At 35.4% G+C, this 20,749-nt stretch overlaps 1 protein-coding gene across 2 annotated transcripts in view; it reads left to right on the top strand.

Annotated features, from left to right (window-relative positions):
• Nucleotides 1–19,822, top strand: part of LOC131164759 (uncharacterized) — a 34,685-nt gene extending 14,863 nt beyond the window's left edge. The window contains exons 5-9 of one of the 2 annotated variants that reach the window (XR_009139338.1): nt 17,710–17,762; nt 17,878–18,099; nt 18,589–18,635; nt 19,308–19,420; nt 19,512–19,822. Coding sequence is in view for 1 of the 2 variants with exons in the window: in XM_058122188.1 (XP_057978171.1) it covers nt 17,710–17,762; nt 17,878–18,099; nt 18,589–18,635; nt 19,308–19,359 (374 nt within the window). In the remaining variant the exon portion in view is untranslated. Of the gene's footprint in view, nt 1–17,709; nt 17,763–17,877; nt 18,100–18,588; nt 18,636–19,307 lie in introns of both variants that reach the window. The other variant, XM_058122188.1, reaches the window with a different exon arrangement.
• The last annotated feature ends 927 nt before the right edge of the window (nt 19,823–20,749 follow it).

Here is a 20,749-nt window from a genome sequence, read left to right as displayed (position 1 = left end):
TTTTCTTTGTGAACATTCTTTTGTTTTACTCCTTCCAAAAGATTCACAAAATTTTCCCTCACCTCTTAACGGACACTTCTTACAAGGAGCAACATTATCATGATCCCCCACAAGATGATGCTTCATTCTAATTGTGCCGCCACATATTTCAAGCCCACAATAATTGCACTTCAAGTGCATCCTTTTATCATTTTTTTTTTTCTTTTTTGATGACAAAATAAGATATCATTAATAGGAAAAGAATTTATAAGAGGAAGAATGAGATATCTCCCGAGACAAATTGAGACACTCCAGGAGTAAACAATAACATAAAAAAAAACCCAAGAAAAAGAGAGATTATCAAGTTAATGTGTTCCTCCAATCTGTTTGAAACTCCTAAAAGGTTGCCTCTTTAAAATATCCATAACAGACACACCACAGAGACGCAAAGTACTTAATTTTTCCTAGAAAATATTCAAGTATTATGTTCCATCCACAAACCCCATAATATTGAGAACAAGCCACACTTCCATAAAGTTTCCCCATCCTTTCTTCTACCAAAGCTTGTGAAGGGTATTTCTAAAAAGTCTTCCACCAAGGGAGGACAAATCTAGCTTTCTCCCATAACACCAAAAAGCATATTCCATATACTCCAAGCAAATTCACATTGCAAAAGAAGGTGAGAAGCAGTCTCAGAGTTCTTGTAATGGAGCACACATACATTGGGAGAGAGAGCCTTCATAGGTCTCCTAATTTGCGACAAGTTATTAGTATTTATGTTGTTAAGCACAACTGACCAACCAAGTGAACTCCTTTATTTTAGGGGGAACCTTAGCCTTCCAAATAGGTGAGTATAGCAGGAAAGAAGAGTTGGGACAAATAAAAAATTCAAAAAAATATTTGCAAGAAAGTACTCCTGATTGGTCTAAAGACCAACAGCGGACGTTCCTCCCCGAAGAAAGGTTACTTCCACTCAATAAAGATAACAAAGATGGCAATTCCATCATCTCCCTATTGTTGAGAGGTCCCCTAAAATGAAAATTCTAGGAAACCAAAGGACTGTTCAAGTCACCAACAGAAAAAGTAACAGCTTTGTTTTGCTCATAACTTCGATAAAAGAGACGGGGGAAAGAAGTAGAAAATGGGGCGTGCATTTCCCAGCCGGTTTTTCCAAAAATGAATATGAGAATCCCTCCCCACCTCACGTTTAGTGTGAGGGGTGGAAGAAGGATAGATATAAGAAATGGACCTCCACTGACTTCCCAAAAAGCAGCTTAAATTAGCAGTGGTATCCCATGTAGGATCTTTTCTCTTTGTATTGGAACTCTTTTTCCTAGGCTCAGCACTTGAACTGGAAACCATCTTCCCACACTAACACTCAAATAAGCACAAACTTTCCAATTCAAATTTCAACTTTCAATCTACAAATAAACAATGAATAACATATTCAAAAAGAGTAAGAAACAACTAAAGAAGTATAATATAAATACATAATACTACAACTATATTACTATTTACTAATTTATTATAACTCTATTCTATAATAATAATAGTATAATACTATAATGAATAAATGAATATTATAAAAATGTCACAAAGTTCAATAGGCAAGCCATTATAATATTGTATTAATTGTTGAATAGTTGATGCAATATATTTAACATTTATGATTTAACAATAAAAAATCATGTGTATGCATTATTTTAAAAAAATAGGCGACTGAATCAAGAAAATATTAATAAAAAAACTGAAATTTGTGGTTTTTAAGACTATTTTAAGAGAATGTATCATCAAAAGCAATAAAGATTTGAACTTTATTGTGTTTTTACTGTTTTATAAGAAAAAATATCATTTTTAATGCATGGGCTTACTTTAAAACTCTAACAAGTAACAACTAAAATAAGAAAAAAAAGTAAATTAAAAGCATAATCAAAACTGATTAAAATTTAAAAAATGAATAAAAAATGCAAGGAAGGCAACCAAGTTACGTACCTACACAGTTTTGGTTCTCTGCAGTCAGCGCTGAGTCTTCTCCCCTGTCATGAGACTCACGTCTGTTTCTTCAATGGCAGAAAGAGCAGAGAAATAGGAAGCCGAGAAGAGATGGTCTCTGGTATTTCTTCTATGGAAGAACAGAAGAATAGAGGGAGACAACTGGCACTCTGGCAGTCCTTCAAAGTTCAATTGTCAATGGCAGAGACAGAGCACAGAGGAATGGTTGGAGGGAAGGCCAAAGGTCTCATTTCTTCTCTCCTTTGGGACAGAAGCTACGTTAAGGGCACTACAAACTTAATTGTGCAAAAAAAGGTGTAAAAATGGGTTTTTGCTGGGCTTTAAAGCAGTTGGAGGTGGACGTGTGCCGGTAGCAGCGAATCGATCGAATTGTGTGATTTGATTTGATTCATTGATTCTCAGCCCAAGTCATTCGATTCTCCTTCACATTCGATTCCCCTAACGTTTCGACTCAATTTCCTTTCTATTCGATTTGAATTATACGGTTCGAATAGAGAATCGTACTATTCTAACAACTATGTATATGACATACCCAAGTCGCTTATCATCAATGAGTGCTTCTATAACTGCATCTGCTATTGCTTTTGTCCTGCATCTGTAAATGAATCATATATACATTTGTTATTGCATCTGTAACTGCACCTGTAAATGAATCTATATATGCATTTGTTATTGCATCTGTGACCGCATCTGTAAATGAATCCATATATGCATCTGTTACTGCATCTGTAAATGAATCTATATATGCACCTGTAACTGCATCTGTATATGCATCTATCACGCTATTTGACCAGTGTACTATTAAAGCTTCATTAAACTATTTTAAGTTTACACACACCAACTATATAAGTTTTTGTCACTCATGAAATCCAATCCCAACAAATATTATTCATGTGTGTGTAACTGCCTTTCCTCTACGTTGGGGGGCTGTTTCTGCTACTCTGGGATCCAGTGATTAAGAAATTTGAAAGGAGGTTTGCAGGATGGAAAAAGTTAGTTGCTATCGGAAGGGGGTAAGCTGATTTGATTAAAAGCACTCTGTCCAACCTACCAGTTTATTGGATGTCCATTTTTCCCATTCCAGTTTCATTTAAAGAGATGGGAGAGCATACAAAGCATATTTTCGTGGGGCAGTGTGATTTACTTTGTTGGGGAGTAGGTATGCGTCTTCCTAGAAAGCTGGTCTGGATGTGCTGGTTCTCAACATTGATGGGTCTATTGTACAGTTGGAGATTATATGTGCGTAATGAATTGGAAGAGACAGTTATCATCTTCCGCACTGATGGGTGAAGGTGTTGTAGAGCCTGCATTTTGCTTCTCTGGGTATCAAGTGGGCGGCAGCAGAGAAGGTTGAGCAAGAACTGAAGGCTAGGAGAGGTGTGATTGAAGGAATTATACGGATTTGTAGAATAGCTTGCCTCTTGCAGTATTATGGTTTATACAAAGAGAAAGGGATATGGTTTAAAATAATAGGAACAGTCAGCATAACGGCAATGGTCACCTTGTGATGATAATGGCCATCACTTCTTTTGTGACGTGTAAAGGTTGCCATGTCTATGAATTCATTTTTTGCATTAGCAAGCTTGTAGAAAACACACATATTCACATGTTTTGATCCCAGAACCTTAAAAACTAATGTTATAAATGAATTTTAGTAAAATTTAATTAACTTATATGCAACATATAATGCAACTACTGAATATCAACTTGGTTTTCAAGTCGCTGTTGGTGAGAAAAGCCCTATATTGGCTAGTTTTTACAATTATATTTGATTATAAAGGTAAGAAATCATAAATATAATAAAAAACAAACATCATAACAAGTTTATTGCTCATAATTCATGGCTCCATACTTCAGACCATGGTTCAACCAGTCAAGCTTCATATTTCATATTACAGAGTACAAACAACCAAGTAGCACATAAAACATGGTTAATCACATAAAAAAATAAAGCATGTCTCATTAGTCACTCTAGCCCCAACTGTCAAGTCTCAAACTCTCTCAATTCTCAAAGTCCAACTTTCAAGTTCCAACTCCCAAGTCACCACCATAGAGAATGGCGTGGAGGATCCTCATAACTTGCATATCTATCATCCCTAGTTTGAGAGTTACTACCCTATCCATTTCCAACTCCTTCAAGTGAGTAATATGAGGAACCAATATTATAAGCATCTCTTGGTTGATCTTGATATTGTTCGGATGAAGAAGAATACTAAGGAATCTTAGATGGGTGAATTGATTATTGGTTCAATTCATATCCTCCATGGAATTGTCGTTGGGGTGGTGGTGGATAACTGTATGTGTAGCAACATGCCAGAGGGCCACTGCCTCCTGGAATAAATCTCCAAACTGCCTCAATAAATAGCAACCAGTCCTCCATCCTCCTCTATCACACACAATTTAAACCAAATAACAAAGGAGCAGCTTGGATGGAGGACATAATTGGCAGCTTCATGCTGCTCTTTGACCCTCTTATTCACTACAACTTATAATGCTGCTATCTGGCCTTCGTACTCATGACAATTTACGCTGCTTTCACTAGAATTTGCCACAACATTAGCCACTCTCTCTTTCTCCACAGGGTCTTTCCTTTGATTAATGTATCCCTCCTTTTCCTTCTCAACGTGCCTTCCCCTTGAGAGCCCTAGCTTTCTTTCCATAAACTTTTGGAAGCTAGGGCTTTACCTTGATGGCTTCTTTCCTAAAATGCCCTTAAAGTTCAAGGAGTTTCCTTTCCCTGTTCTAAAAGGGTTTTGTTGCACAAGTCTCCCCGCATTATTAATATGAACCCCTCACTAGGCTAGTGATACCCTCTATTGCAATAAAAGGGCGATTTAAATCATAAAAATACAAAATTGAAGCCGTAGCGTAGTCAAAACTTGAAATGTTCTAGAAAGTGTCAAAAGAGAGATGGAGAGCGATCAATTAGTTGTTTTCTAATAATCTATTGAGATTATTTGCCCAATTAATTGAGGGCTTTCCCTATTTTAGTCAAATTGACCTCGGACAAAATTGTTTGTCAACAAAAGCAGCAGCAGAGCGAAGGTTCTCAATTGACGTGACCATGCTAGAACCCTTCACTGTCTCCCTCTTGCAAGCTTGTGATTATGCTAGAACCCTTTTCTTTTGTTAGATGCTTTTCACATCGGCGACTAGCCTCGCGATTGGGCCTCTTGCGACTTTAATTCCCCTTGCCACCTCCCTTGTGCTAGTTTGCAACCATAGATGATCCCTTTTTGCAAGTTTGCGAACCTACCCTCTGGGAATACGAGCTTGTTGGGACTCTGATGTTCCCCTTCTCTGGAACCCTAATCCTTTTGTTTTGATAACCTACACCATTAGTTGCACCAAAATTCCTAAAACCCTAAAGTTACCCTTCTTTGTTATTGCCTTTGTTCAGGTTTGCACCGTTTCAGCAAACCTTCCTTGGATATCATAGTTTGGTTGACTTTCTATAGGTTTTGGCTTCCTTCTCTCGCATCTAGGAAGACTTATGATTAACTTTATAGGAGGAGATTTATAGGAGGAGATCTGAATGGACATGTTGGAAGAGATAATAAAAGAGTTGTGAGAGGATATATAGAGGATATGGATATGGAATCAAAAATGAGTTGCGGAGATGATCTTAGACTTCGCTATGTCATATGATTTTAGTATAATGAATACTTGCTTTAAGAAAAGAAAAGAACACTTAATGACCTTTAAAAGTGAACAAAATAGAAGTCATCATTTATCATGCAAGGAATGTAAAGTTATTCCAGGTGAAAGCCTAACCACACAACATAGTCTTAGTGTTAGATATATGTATTAAAAAATAGAAGAAAAATGATAAAATAAACCAGGGTAAGAGAACTAGGAGGTGGAACCTAAAGGGAGAAAATATAATAAAATTTAAAGATAAAATGATCAAAGATGGGGATCGGACTATAGAGGATGAGATAGATATAAAGACTCTTTGGAGTAGATTAGCTAGCTTTATTAAAAAGATAGCTAGGTGAATCAAGGGGAAAATGCTCGAATAGCAAAGAAAGTTGGTGGTGGGATAAAGATGTCCAAAAATCCATAAAGACAAAAAGAATTTGGTATAATATGTGGCAAAAATGTAGAAACTTTGATAACTTTGAAAAGTATAAAGAGACGAGAAAAGATGCAAAAAAGGCCGTTAGTGAAGTTAAATACAGATCATTTATTAGTTTGTATGATAAATTAGATACAAAAGAAAGGGAAAGAGATGTATTTAAATTTGCTAAAGTTAGAGAAAGGAAGAGTAAGGACTGAGGAAATGTAAAATGTATAAAAAGTGAGGATGATATTGTCTTGGTTAAGGACGAAGACATAAAAAAAATGACGAAGTTACTTTAGTAATTTGTTTAATGAAAACCAAATAAAAGGCTTAAACTTAGATTTGACAAATGAGGAAAAGACTAAAAATATGAGATTTATTTGCAAAATTTGAGCTAACGAAGTTAAGCTTGCACTAAAAAAATGAAAAATAGGAAAGCTATAGTACCAGATAGCATCCCAATTGAAGTTTGGAAAAGCTTAGGTGATAACGAAATTATATGGTTGACTAATTTATTTAATACAATTTTAAAAACTAAGAAAATGCCAGATGAATGGAGGGAAAACACTTTAATACCTATATACAAAATAAAGGAGATATTCAAAATTATAATAAATATTGTGGAATTAAGCTTATGAGTCATATGATGAAAGTATGTGAAAGGGTAGTTGAACTAAGATTAAGGCTAGAAACGAAGGTCTCAGAAAATCAATTTGGTTTTATGCCTGGGAGATCTACCACAGAAGTTATATTTCTTTTAAGAAGATTAATTGAAAAATTTAGGGAAAAGAAGAGGGACTTGCATATGGTATTTATTGACCTAGAGAAAGCATATGATAGGGTACATAAGGAAGTTCTATGGTGGGTTTTAGAAAAAAAAAAAGGTGTATGTAGTAGGTATACTGATGTCATTAAGGATATGTACAATGGAGTAGTGACTAGTATAAGAATTATAGGTTGAGAAACTAGAGAATTTCCAATCACCATAGGTGTACATCAAGGATCTGCTTTGAGCCCTTATCTTTTCGCTTTAGTGATGGACCAGCTGACTGAGAGTATTCAAAATGAGGTTGCATGGTGTATGTTGTTTGCAGATGATATTGTATCGATTTATGAAAATAGGGGCGGAGTAGAGACTGAATTAGAATTATGGAGAGAGCTTAGGAATCTAGAGGCTTTAGGATAAGTAGAAAGAAGATAGAATTTATGAAATGTAATTTTAGTAATGGTTGGAGGAATATTGGAGACAAAATTAAACTTGATGATAAAGAAATAAATAGACTTGAAGATTTTGATACCTTGGATCTATTATGCAAGGTGAAAGAGAAATTGAAGATGGCGTAATGCATAGAGTTAAAGCAGGTTGGGTAAAATGGATAAGTTCTTCAAGTGTGCTTTGTGATCGTAGAATACCCTTAAAACCCTTAAAATTAAAAGGGAAGTTCTATACGACGGCTATAAGACTAGCTATGCTATATGAATTAGAATGTTGGGCGACGAAGAAACAGAATACCCAAAAAGTAAAAGTTGGCAAGATGAGAATGCTTAGATGGATGAGTGGTAAAATACTGAAAGATAAATTAAGGAATAGACATATTCGTGATAAGTTAGGTGTAGCTCCTTCAGAAGATAAGATAGGGAAGGGACAACTTAAATGGTATGGACACTTGCAACATAGGCCACATAGTGCGCTAGTGAGGAAAAGTGAGTTAGTTACTATTTGGGGGGGGGGGGTGGGGGGGTGGGGACAGTCGAAAGAGGAGGGGTAGACCTAAAATAACTTGGAATGAGATAGTGAATAAGAATTTAATAGCCCTGAATCTATCAAAAGAAATGGTCCATGATCGTAGAAATTGGCAGAAAATGATTCATATAGCCGACCCCACCTAATGGGACTTGAGGCCTGGTTTTGTTGCTATTGTTGTCAAGTGCTTACTTTTTTTTTTGAAGCCAAACAACACTTACTTTCACAATTTCTTTTTTTAAGTGATAAGTGCCAAAAGCACTTCTTTTTTTAAAGTGCTCCCAAACGGGGGCTAACAAATAGAATCTCAATTCATTAAGGTTCTTTTGGGGATTTACTGGTTGGCCAAATGATAACCACCTATCTTCAATCCAAATATTAGCAGTGAACTTAAGAATAATCCTTCTCACATGAGTGATAAAACAAAACATTCATTTCAAGCTCAATATGTCAAACATAATGTTTTAAAAGACATTTCTTGTTTATTGATAGTAGTGCTCCTCTAGAGAAAATCTTGAAGCTTTGTTGGGTTGGGCTATCGATCCCTTTTCCTTCTTTCAATCAAGCCTTCATCTTGATTGCTTTTCTTTTTCATCTTCTGATGGCTTTGGTCGGATTTTTCTTTGGCTTGTTTATATCCCATCCAATCAATTTAAACATTCCCTATATTGGCATTATTAGATCTATTTTGCATTGTTCATCGAATTATTTCATATCCATGAATTGAGTTTTTTGAGTCAAAATCTAGGCTGACATCCCTAGATCTGATAAAGCCATCGTCCTTAGACTTGTAGAAAAGGGACTAACATGGCACAACACAAGCATGATAAACTAATTGATACAACATGGGACGAAATAATGTAATAGATGTGGAGAATTTTTCGAAGATACTTCTTTTTTCTAATAGAAAAAAAAAGAGAAAAAATAAACTAAATAACGAATTCACTAAGAAATAAACATCATCGCATATGCTCATTCTGATAAGATGATTTCCAACTATTGAGATAAAGCTTTGCCTCGACCATGTATACCTAGGCTCTTTTCTTTGGCTCCACGACACCATAGGGTTCAATCCACAAAAAAAAAAAGAAAAAAAAGGATGAAATGTATATTTACGAAGAAGCTTGCATGCTTAAGATCCTCGCTTTTTTTGTTTTATTTATTTCTTTGTTTTTTTGGTTTTTTTAGTTTTTAGTTTTTTAGTTTTTAGTTTTTTTTTTTTTTTTTGTTGGTAGAATGAATGAATGCATGAATGATTGCATGAATGAATGATGTATGAATGTATGAATGATTGCATGAATGTATGAACACCTATTCTAGCTAAAGCTAGTGAATAGGGGAATGGAAGATTGAAAGATTCGATGCTCCCATGGGTGTAAGACCAATGGCATAAAACTAATGGATGAGTGAGTGCTCCTATGTAAAGAAATAGATGGAGTGAATGTCCACATATTGGGAAATTAGAGGAATGACTAATAAGTGTTTGTATGTTAGACCAATAATGGAGGAATGATGCTTATAGGTTGAGCATGAATGAATAAATTATGCATTGATGTTCAATGTTAATCCCACGAATAAATAATGAACATATTTCACAAGTTGATCATAAGGATGAGATGTTGAATAAAAGCTCACAGGTTGAGCCTAGATGCTTGAGTGATTGATAGATGCTCATAGACTAAGGATACGTAAGCATAAGCTCACAAACTTGGATTGATGAGTTGATGCTCTGAAGTTGAGCTTGGAAAGATAAATGATGAACATATGCACGCAAGTTCTCGATGATGGAATGATACTTATAGGAAGAGTTAAGTGATGACATAGGCTTATAGGTGGAGCATGGTATGTGAGGAATAGATGCTTATGAGCTGAGCATAGATGGATAGATGCTTATGGGTGGATGCTTGAGACGCTTAAAGCTAAACATAGGTGAATAGGAATTCACAAATATAGAATAAACAAATATGCTTATAGTTGAGCATGATTGGAGAAGTGCTCATAGATTGAGCATGGGCGCGTAGATGTTTGTGGATTGGAAATGGCCCAAATAGGTGCCTACAGATTGGGCATGGAGGATGGATGCTTATGGATCAAGCATAGATGATTGAATGTTTAAGATTGAGCACATACAGACAAATGGTCACTTTTAAGCATTAACGGATAGATGTTCTCATATCAGCATAGATCAATGGGTGCCCACAGATTGGGTACAAAAGGTAGATGCTTATATATTTAGCACCAATAGTTACATGCTCGCGGATTGAGCATGGAGAGACAAATGCTCGTGGAGAGATGCTCACGGATTAAGCATAGAGGGTTACATGTTCATATTGAACATGGGGAAATAGATGCTTTTAGGTTGAGAACATAGATTGAGTATTGGAAATCAAATGCTCACAAATTGAGTATAGATAAATAATTGCCCTAAATTTAACATGGGGGATGGGGTAATGAGCTCCTTAGAAGGACAATCCAAGTTGAGTGTGAATGGATGCTTACATATGATGCATGGATAATGACTTGGTGTTCGTAGATTGAGTTTCGATAAATATAATCTGAGCTCATATTTGTGAGCAGTTTGCATGCTCACAAATTAAGCATGGAGAGACAAATGCTCACAAATTGAGCTCGAGTGGATAGACACTCATAGGCTGAGCATGGGAGATAGGATTTTACACATTGAGCATAGGTGATGACATGTTAATCGATTGAGCATGGAGACACAAATGCTTATAACTGGATAGATACTACTCCTAGATTGAGCGTGGTTGGACAAATGCTTACAGATTGAGTATGGGAGACTAGATGCTTATGAGTTAAGCTTAGATAAACTGATGCCCCAGATTGAACATGGATGTTGAAATGATGAGCTCATAGAAGGATGGTCTAAGTTGAGCATGAATGGATGCACACATGTTAGGCATAGGTGATGGTTTGACGCTTACATATTTATCTTAGATAAATATAGAATGTGGATGGATTTGTGCTAATGAATAGGTAGTGCTCATAGATTGAGCATGGATGCCAGATATTGATAGATGGGTACTTGTGGATTGGGCACAAATGAAAGGTAGATGCTTACAAAGTGAACATAGATGAAGGGGTATCCATAGATTAAGAATGGATGGTATATGCTCTTAGATTGAGCATAGACAAATGGATGTTCACAAATTGAGAATAAATGAAGAGCTGCCCCTAAATTAAGGATGGATAGATGGGTGTTCACAGATTAAGCATTGATGGAGTGGCATCCTTTAGAGTGAAGAATAGAAGGTAGAGGTTTATAGTTTGAGCATGGGAGTATAGATGAAACGAGACAAGGTGCAAGCAAGGAAATTTTGATTTCGACTAAAATTTTGATACTCCAAAGTAAAGAAATTTTGATGGAAATTTCGATTTCGATTTGACAAATGATGGAAATTGGTAATAAAACATGGAATTCTTATATGAAACTCTAAAAATAGTTAATAAATATAATAATGTAAGTTTTAAGACTAATATATTACAAATTAATTACATTTATGTTGTGTAAGAGGTGGAATAATTGTAATATAATGTGTACTAAACATATTCATAATACAATGTGTTTTAAACATATTCGATCTTAATCTAAATGAAATTCATGAATCATTTGTAATTATTTATTATATATATAAAGATAATTTAGACATAAATGGCTAAATAAAATGTTTTTGTAAGTTTAATTTTTCATATAATTTCAAAATACCTTGTAATATTCTTTTGTTTCAATAAAAAAAAAGTTAGATTAACAGAGAAAATTTCACTTTGCATCTAAATCACACATTTGAATTCCAAGGGAATTTCATTCTATAGTTAAAATTTCGACAAATTTTGCTAAAATTTCAAGATTTCAAAAAATTTCGGATGATCCGCATAAATTTTGATGGAAATTATTAAGTTGGAAATCGATTGCGATTTTGATTTTGAAGGTGATGGAAAGCGAAAATTTGATGGAAGTTTCAATAATCTTTTGGAAATTTAAGACCATGGGTGCAAGTGCCCTAGTCTTTTTTGAAAGATATACCTAAATCCTACCTTACCTAAAAAGAAATGATGTTTTCCATAAAACATGCACAGTCAAAGAACAAAAAAAGAAAGCCTAAAGTTAAATTTCAAACAAATGCACAAACTAACACATTCACTCGGAGAAGGTAGAAGCTTTTGTCCCACATTTGGTAGGTTTGTATTTTGGGATCATCTTTGAATCTTTATTCTAGGGTATGAGATTTAAGGTTGTTGCATGTAAGCTTGACTTTATGCCCTAAAGGCTAAAGGTCCCCAAATTGTTTATATCATCACCTACACTTAGGCTAGTAGAGTGCCCAATCCTCACCGATAACAAACTTCAAACTAGGGATGTAAATGGATTTAGGTTAGTGGATATCTCACCCCGGTACGTCCCTATAGGATTAGATCTGGCAAGGAAATGCATTTTCAAGTTGACCCGAGGGGATTTGGAGTAATAATATAGAACATTTTTTTTTTTTTAGTTGGTAGGCGGATTTGGATCCTCAATGGGAGGTAGATCCCTTAATGGGACGAGAATGGTGATATGAATAATTCCCCGACACGCATTCAGGTTCTACCTCTTTTGCTTCAATTCTACTCTGTTTGCATTCCTACTTCGAATGCAAAAGATACAATTTGAGTGATATGTTTTGTGGGCCCATGCGGAGGCTATTGTCTTATGAGAGCAAACATTATTACATCTCTGTCTATTCCTACAAGGACGGGCTCAGGTATAGGGCTAGTGGATTTGTGCACGAAAACTTATCTCATAACCCTTAACACATGCGTCTAGTCAATTTGAGAAAAGTTATCAAACAATTAAGATTGGAAAGAATCAAAGGCCATACTTAATTCTATGTTTAAAGTGTTTTGAAGTTATTCTTTGGCTTGACTCTCTAATGTCTTTAATGGAGTAACCAAGTTGTTGCAACATGTTGGAGGGGCCACTGCTTGCGGGGTTGAATCTTTAAATTGCCTAAACTCAGATGGCGAACTTGAGTTAAGATATAGGAGTGGGGGTTTGATATGGGTCAAAGATTCAAAACAAATCAACATAGTCCCCACTAACCTATTTTGTCTAGGCAAGGTTAGAACACCTAATTAATTACTAATAACCACTTGCTTAATTAGCTACACTAGGGTCCAAGAAATCGATCGTCAAGGGTCTACATACTAGAGCCAAGTTCGGAAATATGCTTATGCGAGGGGAAGGTACCAGCGTCCCCAATACACCCTTTCTGTGAATAGTACTACGACTTCGAAATTTCAAACATGAATTGTGCATGGCCATTAATTCTTCGTTTAAGTTTAGATTACCATCTGTTAAATATTGGTCCACCTAATTACCATTTGGTATCTTGGTCAAGTGCATAGGGCTTCTCTCGCCTCAAGAATTCCGAAAGGACATTATCACCTTACTTTTGGGTTCTATCATTGAATTGATTGAGTGTTTTACAGTGAAATCGGATGCAATTGCACATGTAAGTTACATGAGGAAGGGAGACCTACCTAATGATGCAAGAAGTTTCCTTCACTTCTCCTAAAAGGGTGTTTGGGCACAAGTTTCTCCTCATTCTTAGTGCAAAACCCTTAACTAGGCTAGGGATACCCTTTTATTTCAATAAAAATGGCTATTTAAACAATGACACCTTAAAAATACAAAATTTGAAGCCCTAATGTAATCCAAACTTAAAATATGCTAGCAAAGGTCAAGAGAGAGATGGAGAGCCCTCAATTAGTTAATAATCTATTTTCCATTATTTTCATGATTTTTTTTCCTATTTTAATCAAATTGACCATGGGTAAAATTGGGTGTCAACTGTCAAGGTATGGGAAAAAATAGGCAAGGGAATAAGGTAAGCATATGCAGGATATGGATAGCCTTGGTGCTGGGTAATAAGATGGAGGTGGATAATAGTGTGCAGGTGGGGGTTGTGAAAGATAATATTGTGGATATGGAGTATGGCTCCTCTGAATCCTCTTAGTATTGGTGTTACAAGAAGATGACTCCCTAATGCCAAAATCTGCAAAGCTTTGTTAGACACCATGGTGATGGATGTCCTTATATGCTCTTCTTCATGTCTACTAGTACTTCTCCTTTTTTGACCACTACCACTTCCCTCACCAACACCACTTCCACTTCCACTTCCACTTCGCCTGTGGCCATGCCTAGATAATGAAGAACGAGGAAAACACGAAGGAGGTGGAGGAAAATCACTTATATCAAAGTCATCTAGCATAGATGCTATCCATAATCTCCTCCAAAGGCATTACTTGGCTCAACTTGCTTACCTTCACCAAAACCACCATCGCCACTACCACTGCAACTATCACTAGATTTACCACTTCTAGGGCTATCATCATTACCACTAGGAGGAGTCAAACCTCCTCTATCATCACTTTTGAGTTGCAGATGGACTAGAATTCTCCTCAATTTGTGTGGCTTGAGGATGAGTTGGTTGTTGAGTTTGTGACTCTACTACATCAACCTCTAACCAATCAAAATTATCTTGCCCATCATACAGAGTTTCCTCCCTTTCATCTAGCCATGGAGATAATGGATCATCCTCCTTGAAAATATAATCAATGTTGATGGGATTAAGGCCAGCCTCTATTTATTGTGCAGTTCTTCGAGTGGCATGCCATATTTTTGACTTCATATTGTGCTGACATTACCAACTTCTGCAATCTTGCATATTTTAGCCTGTTTCTTGTCTTTGTGTGAATAAAGCTAGAAGTACTCCGATTGCGCTCACAATTTGAAGCTGGGGTTGTTTGGCTTAATATTCTCACAATATTGTGTTGGAGTTCAGGTGCACAGCTATCATAATGTGTCCACCATTCAGCTTTATTGTCAAAATCATTCACTCATTAGCCACTTGGTACTTAGTACTTACTACTCAGTAGATAGAAGAACTATAGAAGTCATTAGTCTGGACTTGTTTTTCCAACAACGCTTTGTGCTAATGGGTTTCCAAATGAATTCACTTTATCCCTAAACGTCAACAGCTGTAAAAAACTTCATTATTAAAATCCATTATATTCATCACCTCAAATAGTTATCAAAATAAATTATTCAAGTAAAGGTAGTTTTTTAAGCAATCCAATCCATGTTCTTACTTGATTGAATGTCCTAATTAGATTGTCCATATCAAGCTCCAACATGTAATCACTGATTTAACTCCATCCATTATTATCTCACAGTGCTCTGAAAGATTGCCACTATATTGAATTTGTAGGGTTCAAGTAATAGCTTGACAAAAATGATCATCATACATTCAGAAGTGTGAACTTCAATTTTAATAATTTAGATTTAGAAGCAAGAAATATAATTATAATTTATAACTCCAACTTGTAAATAATTAATTACCAGCTGAATGCAAGTGAGTGTGTAGTTGAAAATTGCATCTCTTGTCACTGATCTTCCATCCATCACACATGATGGCCACTCTTCTTTCCTTCCATATGTCCTTGAACCCCTTTCCTTTTTGATAGCAAAAGAAAATTTCATTAATAGGAAGAGAATTTACACAAGGGAGAATGAGACATCTCTCGAAAAATGCCTGGAACAATCCAGAAAAAAGAACAATAATAATTATAACACCAAAAAAGAAAAGATCAACATGTCAATAGGTTCCTCCAATCTCTTTGTATCCCTAGACCCAGCTGTCCCTCCGTTTTTTGACCTACAGACCTCACCCTAACTAAGCGGTCCCTGTGATCCTCACCCCTCTCCCCTCCCCCCGCCCCCACAAAAGGCGAGACACTGCACTACCAAGCTTTTCCCTCAATCCCGTCATTAATTTTTGACCAATTCTAGAGTTCAGGATCCATAGTCCTCAACCTGCCTTCAAGAGTTTTGGGGTCAACCCATTATTGACCACATCCAAGATCGTCACGCTGAGTGGAAGTGCCCCATGATCCCATCATTTTTGTCATCATAACTATGCCCAGTCCCTTTGTCTTTCTTCCCATTCCCTAAAACTTTCCTCCTTGGAAGTGTAGTCTCACAGTCTTCATCATCTCTTGACAAATAATCTATCTTACAAGTCTTCCTTTATCATCTACTTCTTTTTCCTTCCCACCATTATATTTTTCAAATGTTGCATCATGTTTGTCTTAACTTTAGATGATACATTTGGACACTTAGTAACTTTCCCTTTTTACATGGGTCAAAGTGCTGTTTCAATCTTGTGATGCCCACTTTTGTTTCTTTACCACAATTTGCACTTCACGTGATTCCTATTTCCTGAAATAATATCAGTCAATTGCCACCTGAAATCCTCTCTAGACCCAGTACCACTCTCTTTCACTTGACCGTCTCCTCTCTTGCAAGGCATCTTCTACTTTAAGCCTTCAAAGAGTAATTTGAAGATGCAAAAGGGAGGAAAAACAAGAACAAAAAACAAAAAGAAGTACTAGGAGTAAGTAGTAACTGACTACTATGCTATGTACGAATCACTAAGTAATACTATATACTACAAGTCTACAAGACTACAACTACTATACTAGTAAGTAGTGTAATTTTCTATCTAGTAAGTTTATGAATGAACAAATTTTTTTTTTTCTTTTCATATGAGTAAATTGAAGAAAATAGGTCGAATTATCAAATGTACATATTCATAATGTACGTATTACGTAACTAACTTTATTGTACATATTAGATATTAGTATATTACATGAGTATAAATTAAAAGTACATAACATAACTTTATTGTAATCTTAAGACTAAATTCTAAATTGTTAATTTGTAACTAGATAACATTTATATTTTATGAAATGAAATATTTAATAACTAACTTATAAATGGAAGATAAGAAAATTTTAAAATAAAATAGTATAAGAAAGAAAATAAATTTTAAAAAAACCCAAACACTCTGTATCACTTGATATACAAGCTCATATAAACTTCAAAACACAAAATAAAGTCCCTAATCCTTGCTGAAAAATGAAAATTAATAAAATAGTATAACAAAGAAAATAAATTTTAAAAAAATTTAAGCACTCTATCACTAGATATACAAGCTCATATAAACTTTAATACACTATAAAGTCCCTAATCCTTACTGAAAAATGAAAATTATTAAAAGAAAATCAAAATGGAAAAACAATTTGTAAAATAGGAAAACAAATTCTACCACTCTTTGGTAGATCCATGTTACTTAAGCTTCAAGGAGTTTTTGAAATCCAAGATTTGATACCAAATTGATGCATGACTGATTGGCATGAGGGAAGGATGCAAAAAGTTAATAGAAAAAATTGGAAATTAAAAATTGTAAAAAAAATGAAGACAAAACTCAATTATTGCTGAATGCTCAATATTCCAATTTGTCCTTCATGGTTACACATCTAGCCTTTATATAGGCTTTCTCCTAATTCTACACAAATAAACAATCTCTAGGAATCAATATCAAATCATAATTAATGAAACAAAACATCAAATACCTAAAAATTGTACCAACACATAATTGTCAAACATTTGGACCATAAAACCCTAGGTAATCATAATGACCCTATAGCATATCTATGCCTATGATAGAAAAATTCTCACTGAGTGTGATCTCCATCATGTAGCATATGTGGTAGGTGCGCTTGGGGTAATAGTAGCTAACTGGGCTTTTATGTTGTAGGTATGAATAATTATTAGTTCTTTTTTTTTTTTGAAAAAAATTAGTCATTTTTGTCAAATGCAACGTTTAACACTTAGTATATTTAAGAATGCCTCAGAGGTGCTTAGATAATTTTTTCCCTTTAATAAAAACGGAATGCATAAAATGTACAATTGTTTTGTATTGATATGCTAGTTATCACTCTCAATTTATTCTTCCAATGTGCTGTGTTCTTTTCATTTTTTGATGAATTTCATCATGCTGACTATCAGAGAAATTAGCACAAGAACTTGTTGAGATGTTCATATTGGAATTAAATTTGAAGGTATTTTTTGTTTTGTTTTGTTTTGTTTTTTTGTTTTTGGTGTATGAGTTTGCACAGTTTTATAGCATTTTTCAGTCTATATCTATGCCTTTATCCTTTGTATCGTTTGGAGCAGCGGTTGCTTGTACTGGATTTACTTTGCATCAGTCATGAGACAGCTCAACAAGTCAATTTGCATTGGTCTAATGAGCTTTATCCTGGGGAATTTGATGATTTGAGCAAATGCAACTTGTATTCCAAAGAAAATTGTGAGCTGGTGCCTCCAACAATAAGGGGCCTTAAGTCAGATACTCCGGCTATGCAATCTAACCATCAACCAAACAACGAGGTGTTACAGGTATTAGGTTCACCTCGTAGTGCATGTATTATGAAAATGAAAATACAAATATTAGTACATTCATGTAGTTGTGAGTTTGTGTAGAGTGTTGGATCATGCGTGCGGGACTCAACTGCACATGGTTCACCACCTATCTTATGTTATCACCTACCTGCATTAGGGATGTTGCATTATGGATTATGAATATGGCATGCATGTGTAATGAAACAACTCAGGCATGAACTATGTAAGCTACTGTGATTTTATGAATCTTTAGACCCCATCCAAGAACTTAAGATTCAACAATGATGAACCTATTGCTTGGTGATTGTAGTGCTAGGTATTTAGTTGTAGTATATGAAAAAAAATTATTTTTATTATTAAATGCATAGTACTACAATCACAAGTACTAGGGGTCGAAAAGGTAGTTACCATGGTGTTGTAAATTAGTTACCCTTCGTTTTCAAATGCTCTCGCCTTTGACGGAACCACAAAATCATTGTCTTGCAGGTTTATCTAACAACATGGCTTGCTGAGGTGAACATAGATACTTACAGGTTAGAATTGAACCCAAAATTTTCGAGCTCAATTGTGTACATTTCTGTTAGGAAACAGATGTTGCAGCTAGAAGCATCAATAATCAGAAATTGAATGATTGCATCTGAGGTTACCTCTGTCAGTTTTATAAAATAAAAAGAATGGGCTAAATTGAGTTAATTTCCAAAATATGAAGTACGAAACATAAATTTGCAATGTAGAAGTTAATTACCACCAGCCATTTAGTTGTATTTTCTGTTTCAGGATCGTGTAAAATTGAAACATATTTAAACACAGATACAAAGCATAGCCAGCTACACATCTTGTCATGCCGTGTAATGGTGTGAAATTCCCGAACGTATAATGTTTGTAGCAAAGAGAGAATGTGCTGTTTAGTGGAATCTCCACAGCATCTCATCCTAGAACAGAGAGTAAGAATCTAAATGGCATGAGTATTTCAAAAGAGGCCCATTTGAAAGTCATATTTTGACCATTAGGACATGCGAATGTCAAATTTTTTCACTCTCTGCAAGTGTGTCAAACACATTCCATGCCCATACTGAAGTTGTCTGACACAGAATCCCGTTTGATCTCCAGAAAATATTGAATTCTATTGCTGGCTTGAAGTTCCAAATATTCTGTTTCACTGTTGGTCATTGCAAAAAGTTCTGACAGTTGAATATCTTTTGCAGGGTGGATGAAATATTTGTAGTGGCTGGAGAAGAAATGCATGTTAACCTTTGATGAATTGTACCGGAATGATTGATAGGATCAACAATGACCACCTGTCACATGTGAAGGCCAAGTAGGTGCCGTTTTCAGATTTGGGTGTTATGTGCTTTTTCAGTAATCAGATTCTGGGCATCTTTTTCACTACTTCAGGAGTCTTTTAACAGTCTTTGGCAGAATAGTTGATGGGCTGTTAGTGTGTCCAGAGACTTTGGATCAGATCAGGGGCTATGCCAGGGAGAAGATTTCAGACTTAGGAAGACTACTGTTGGTTGCCGATTGGATCCTGAATTTTCTCCACTCAAAAAGAAGAGAGAATAATTCTAGCGTTCAACATTTTGTTTCGCACTGGGGGTTTCCCATGTCTTGTCTTCTATTATTCCGTGAAATCTCTCCAATTTTATTATGAGCCATTAAACGGGCAAACAACTAATCACATTCAATAATTGCTTAATAATTGCTAGAGATCTTTCTTTAATCCTCCTTTTTATTTGCAAAACGTCTTCAAATAGTACCATTCATAATTGCTAAATATTTTCTTAGGAGACGATCAAACTGTAAAAGTTTGGGGACTTTTATGTCAGAGGCCTTAAGTTTTAAATAGTAATTTCAAGGGATATGACAATTGAAATTCCACATGCCAAGAAGTGAGAGAGCACTAGTATAAAAAAGGAGAATGCTAATATAAGTCAAAACACTCATTAACCATAGCTTCGAGGACATTATCATTATGCATCAGAAGAAAAAATAGGAGGCAGAGGAGTGAAATTTTTGACTGCTGCATCAGCTTATTAAATAATGAGCGAGGCCATCAAACTATGCCCACAAATTAATGTATGCAATTTTAAATCTTATGTTTAAAATTATGAATATTTGAAGTAAATTTGCTCATCTTGGCTATGAAGATGGTTGATATCATCACCGACTTCTTTCGTATCTGAGTTGATGGTAAATTTTCTCCACCCTTCTTTGATTGATTATTTTACACCTTTACAGATTGCCTAAGCTTAGGCCTCTTTAGCTGATGTTTTAAGTTTTACAGGCCGATTATGCATAAAGGCCTTCCTTCCTCGTCACAAAAAGCAAAGCAAGCCGTAGCCTCATGAGAGTTTTCCTCTAAAGCAGCAACGCCCCAAATTGATCTGTTGTGCCTGCATCAAATAGTCACGCTTGGTGTTACGAACGGCATGTGCTTCTTTGATACATTTGAAAAACAATCCCAAGTCTAGTTATTGAAATGACTAATTCTTCACTTGTAGATACACTAGCAATAGCATAAAGCAAAGGAATTGAGCTTTAAAGTGTCTTTAGAGAAAGGAAGGGACAGTTGTTTTCAGTGATAAAACCCAGGAAGTTTGAACAATCATCACCTTGGTAAAGGGTACCATTTTGCACCTTTACACAT

Source organism: Malania oleifera, chromosome 9 (assembly GCF_029873635.1).
Source record: "Malania oleifera isolate guangnan ecotype guangnan chromosome 9, ASM2987363v1, whole genome shotgun sequence".
Lineage (NCBI taxonomy): Eukaryota > Viridiplantae > Streptophyta > Magnoliopsida > Santalales > Ximeniaceae > Malania > Malania oleifera.
Note: the sequence above shows the minus strand (reverse complement) of the source record. Positions and strands in the feature narration are given on the sequence as shown.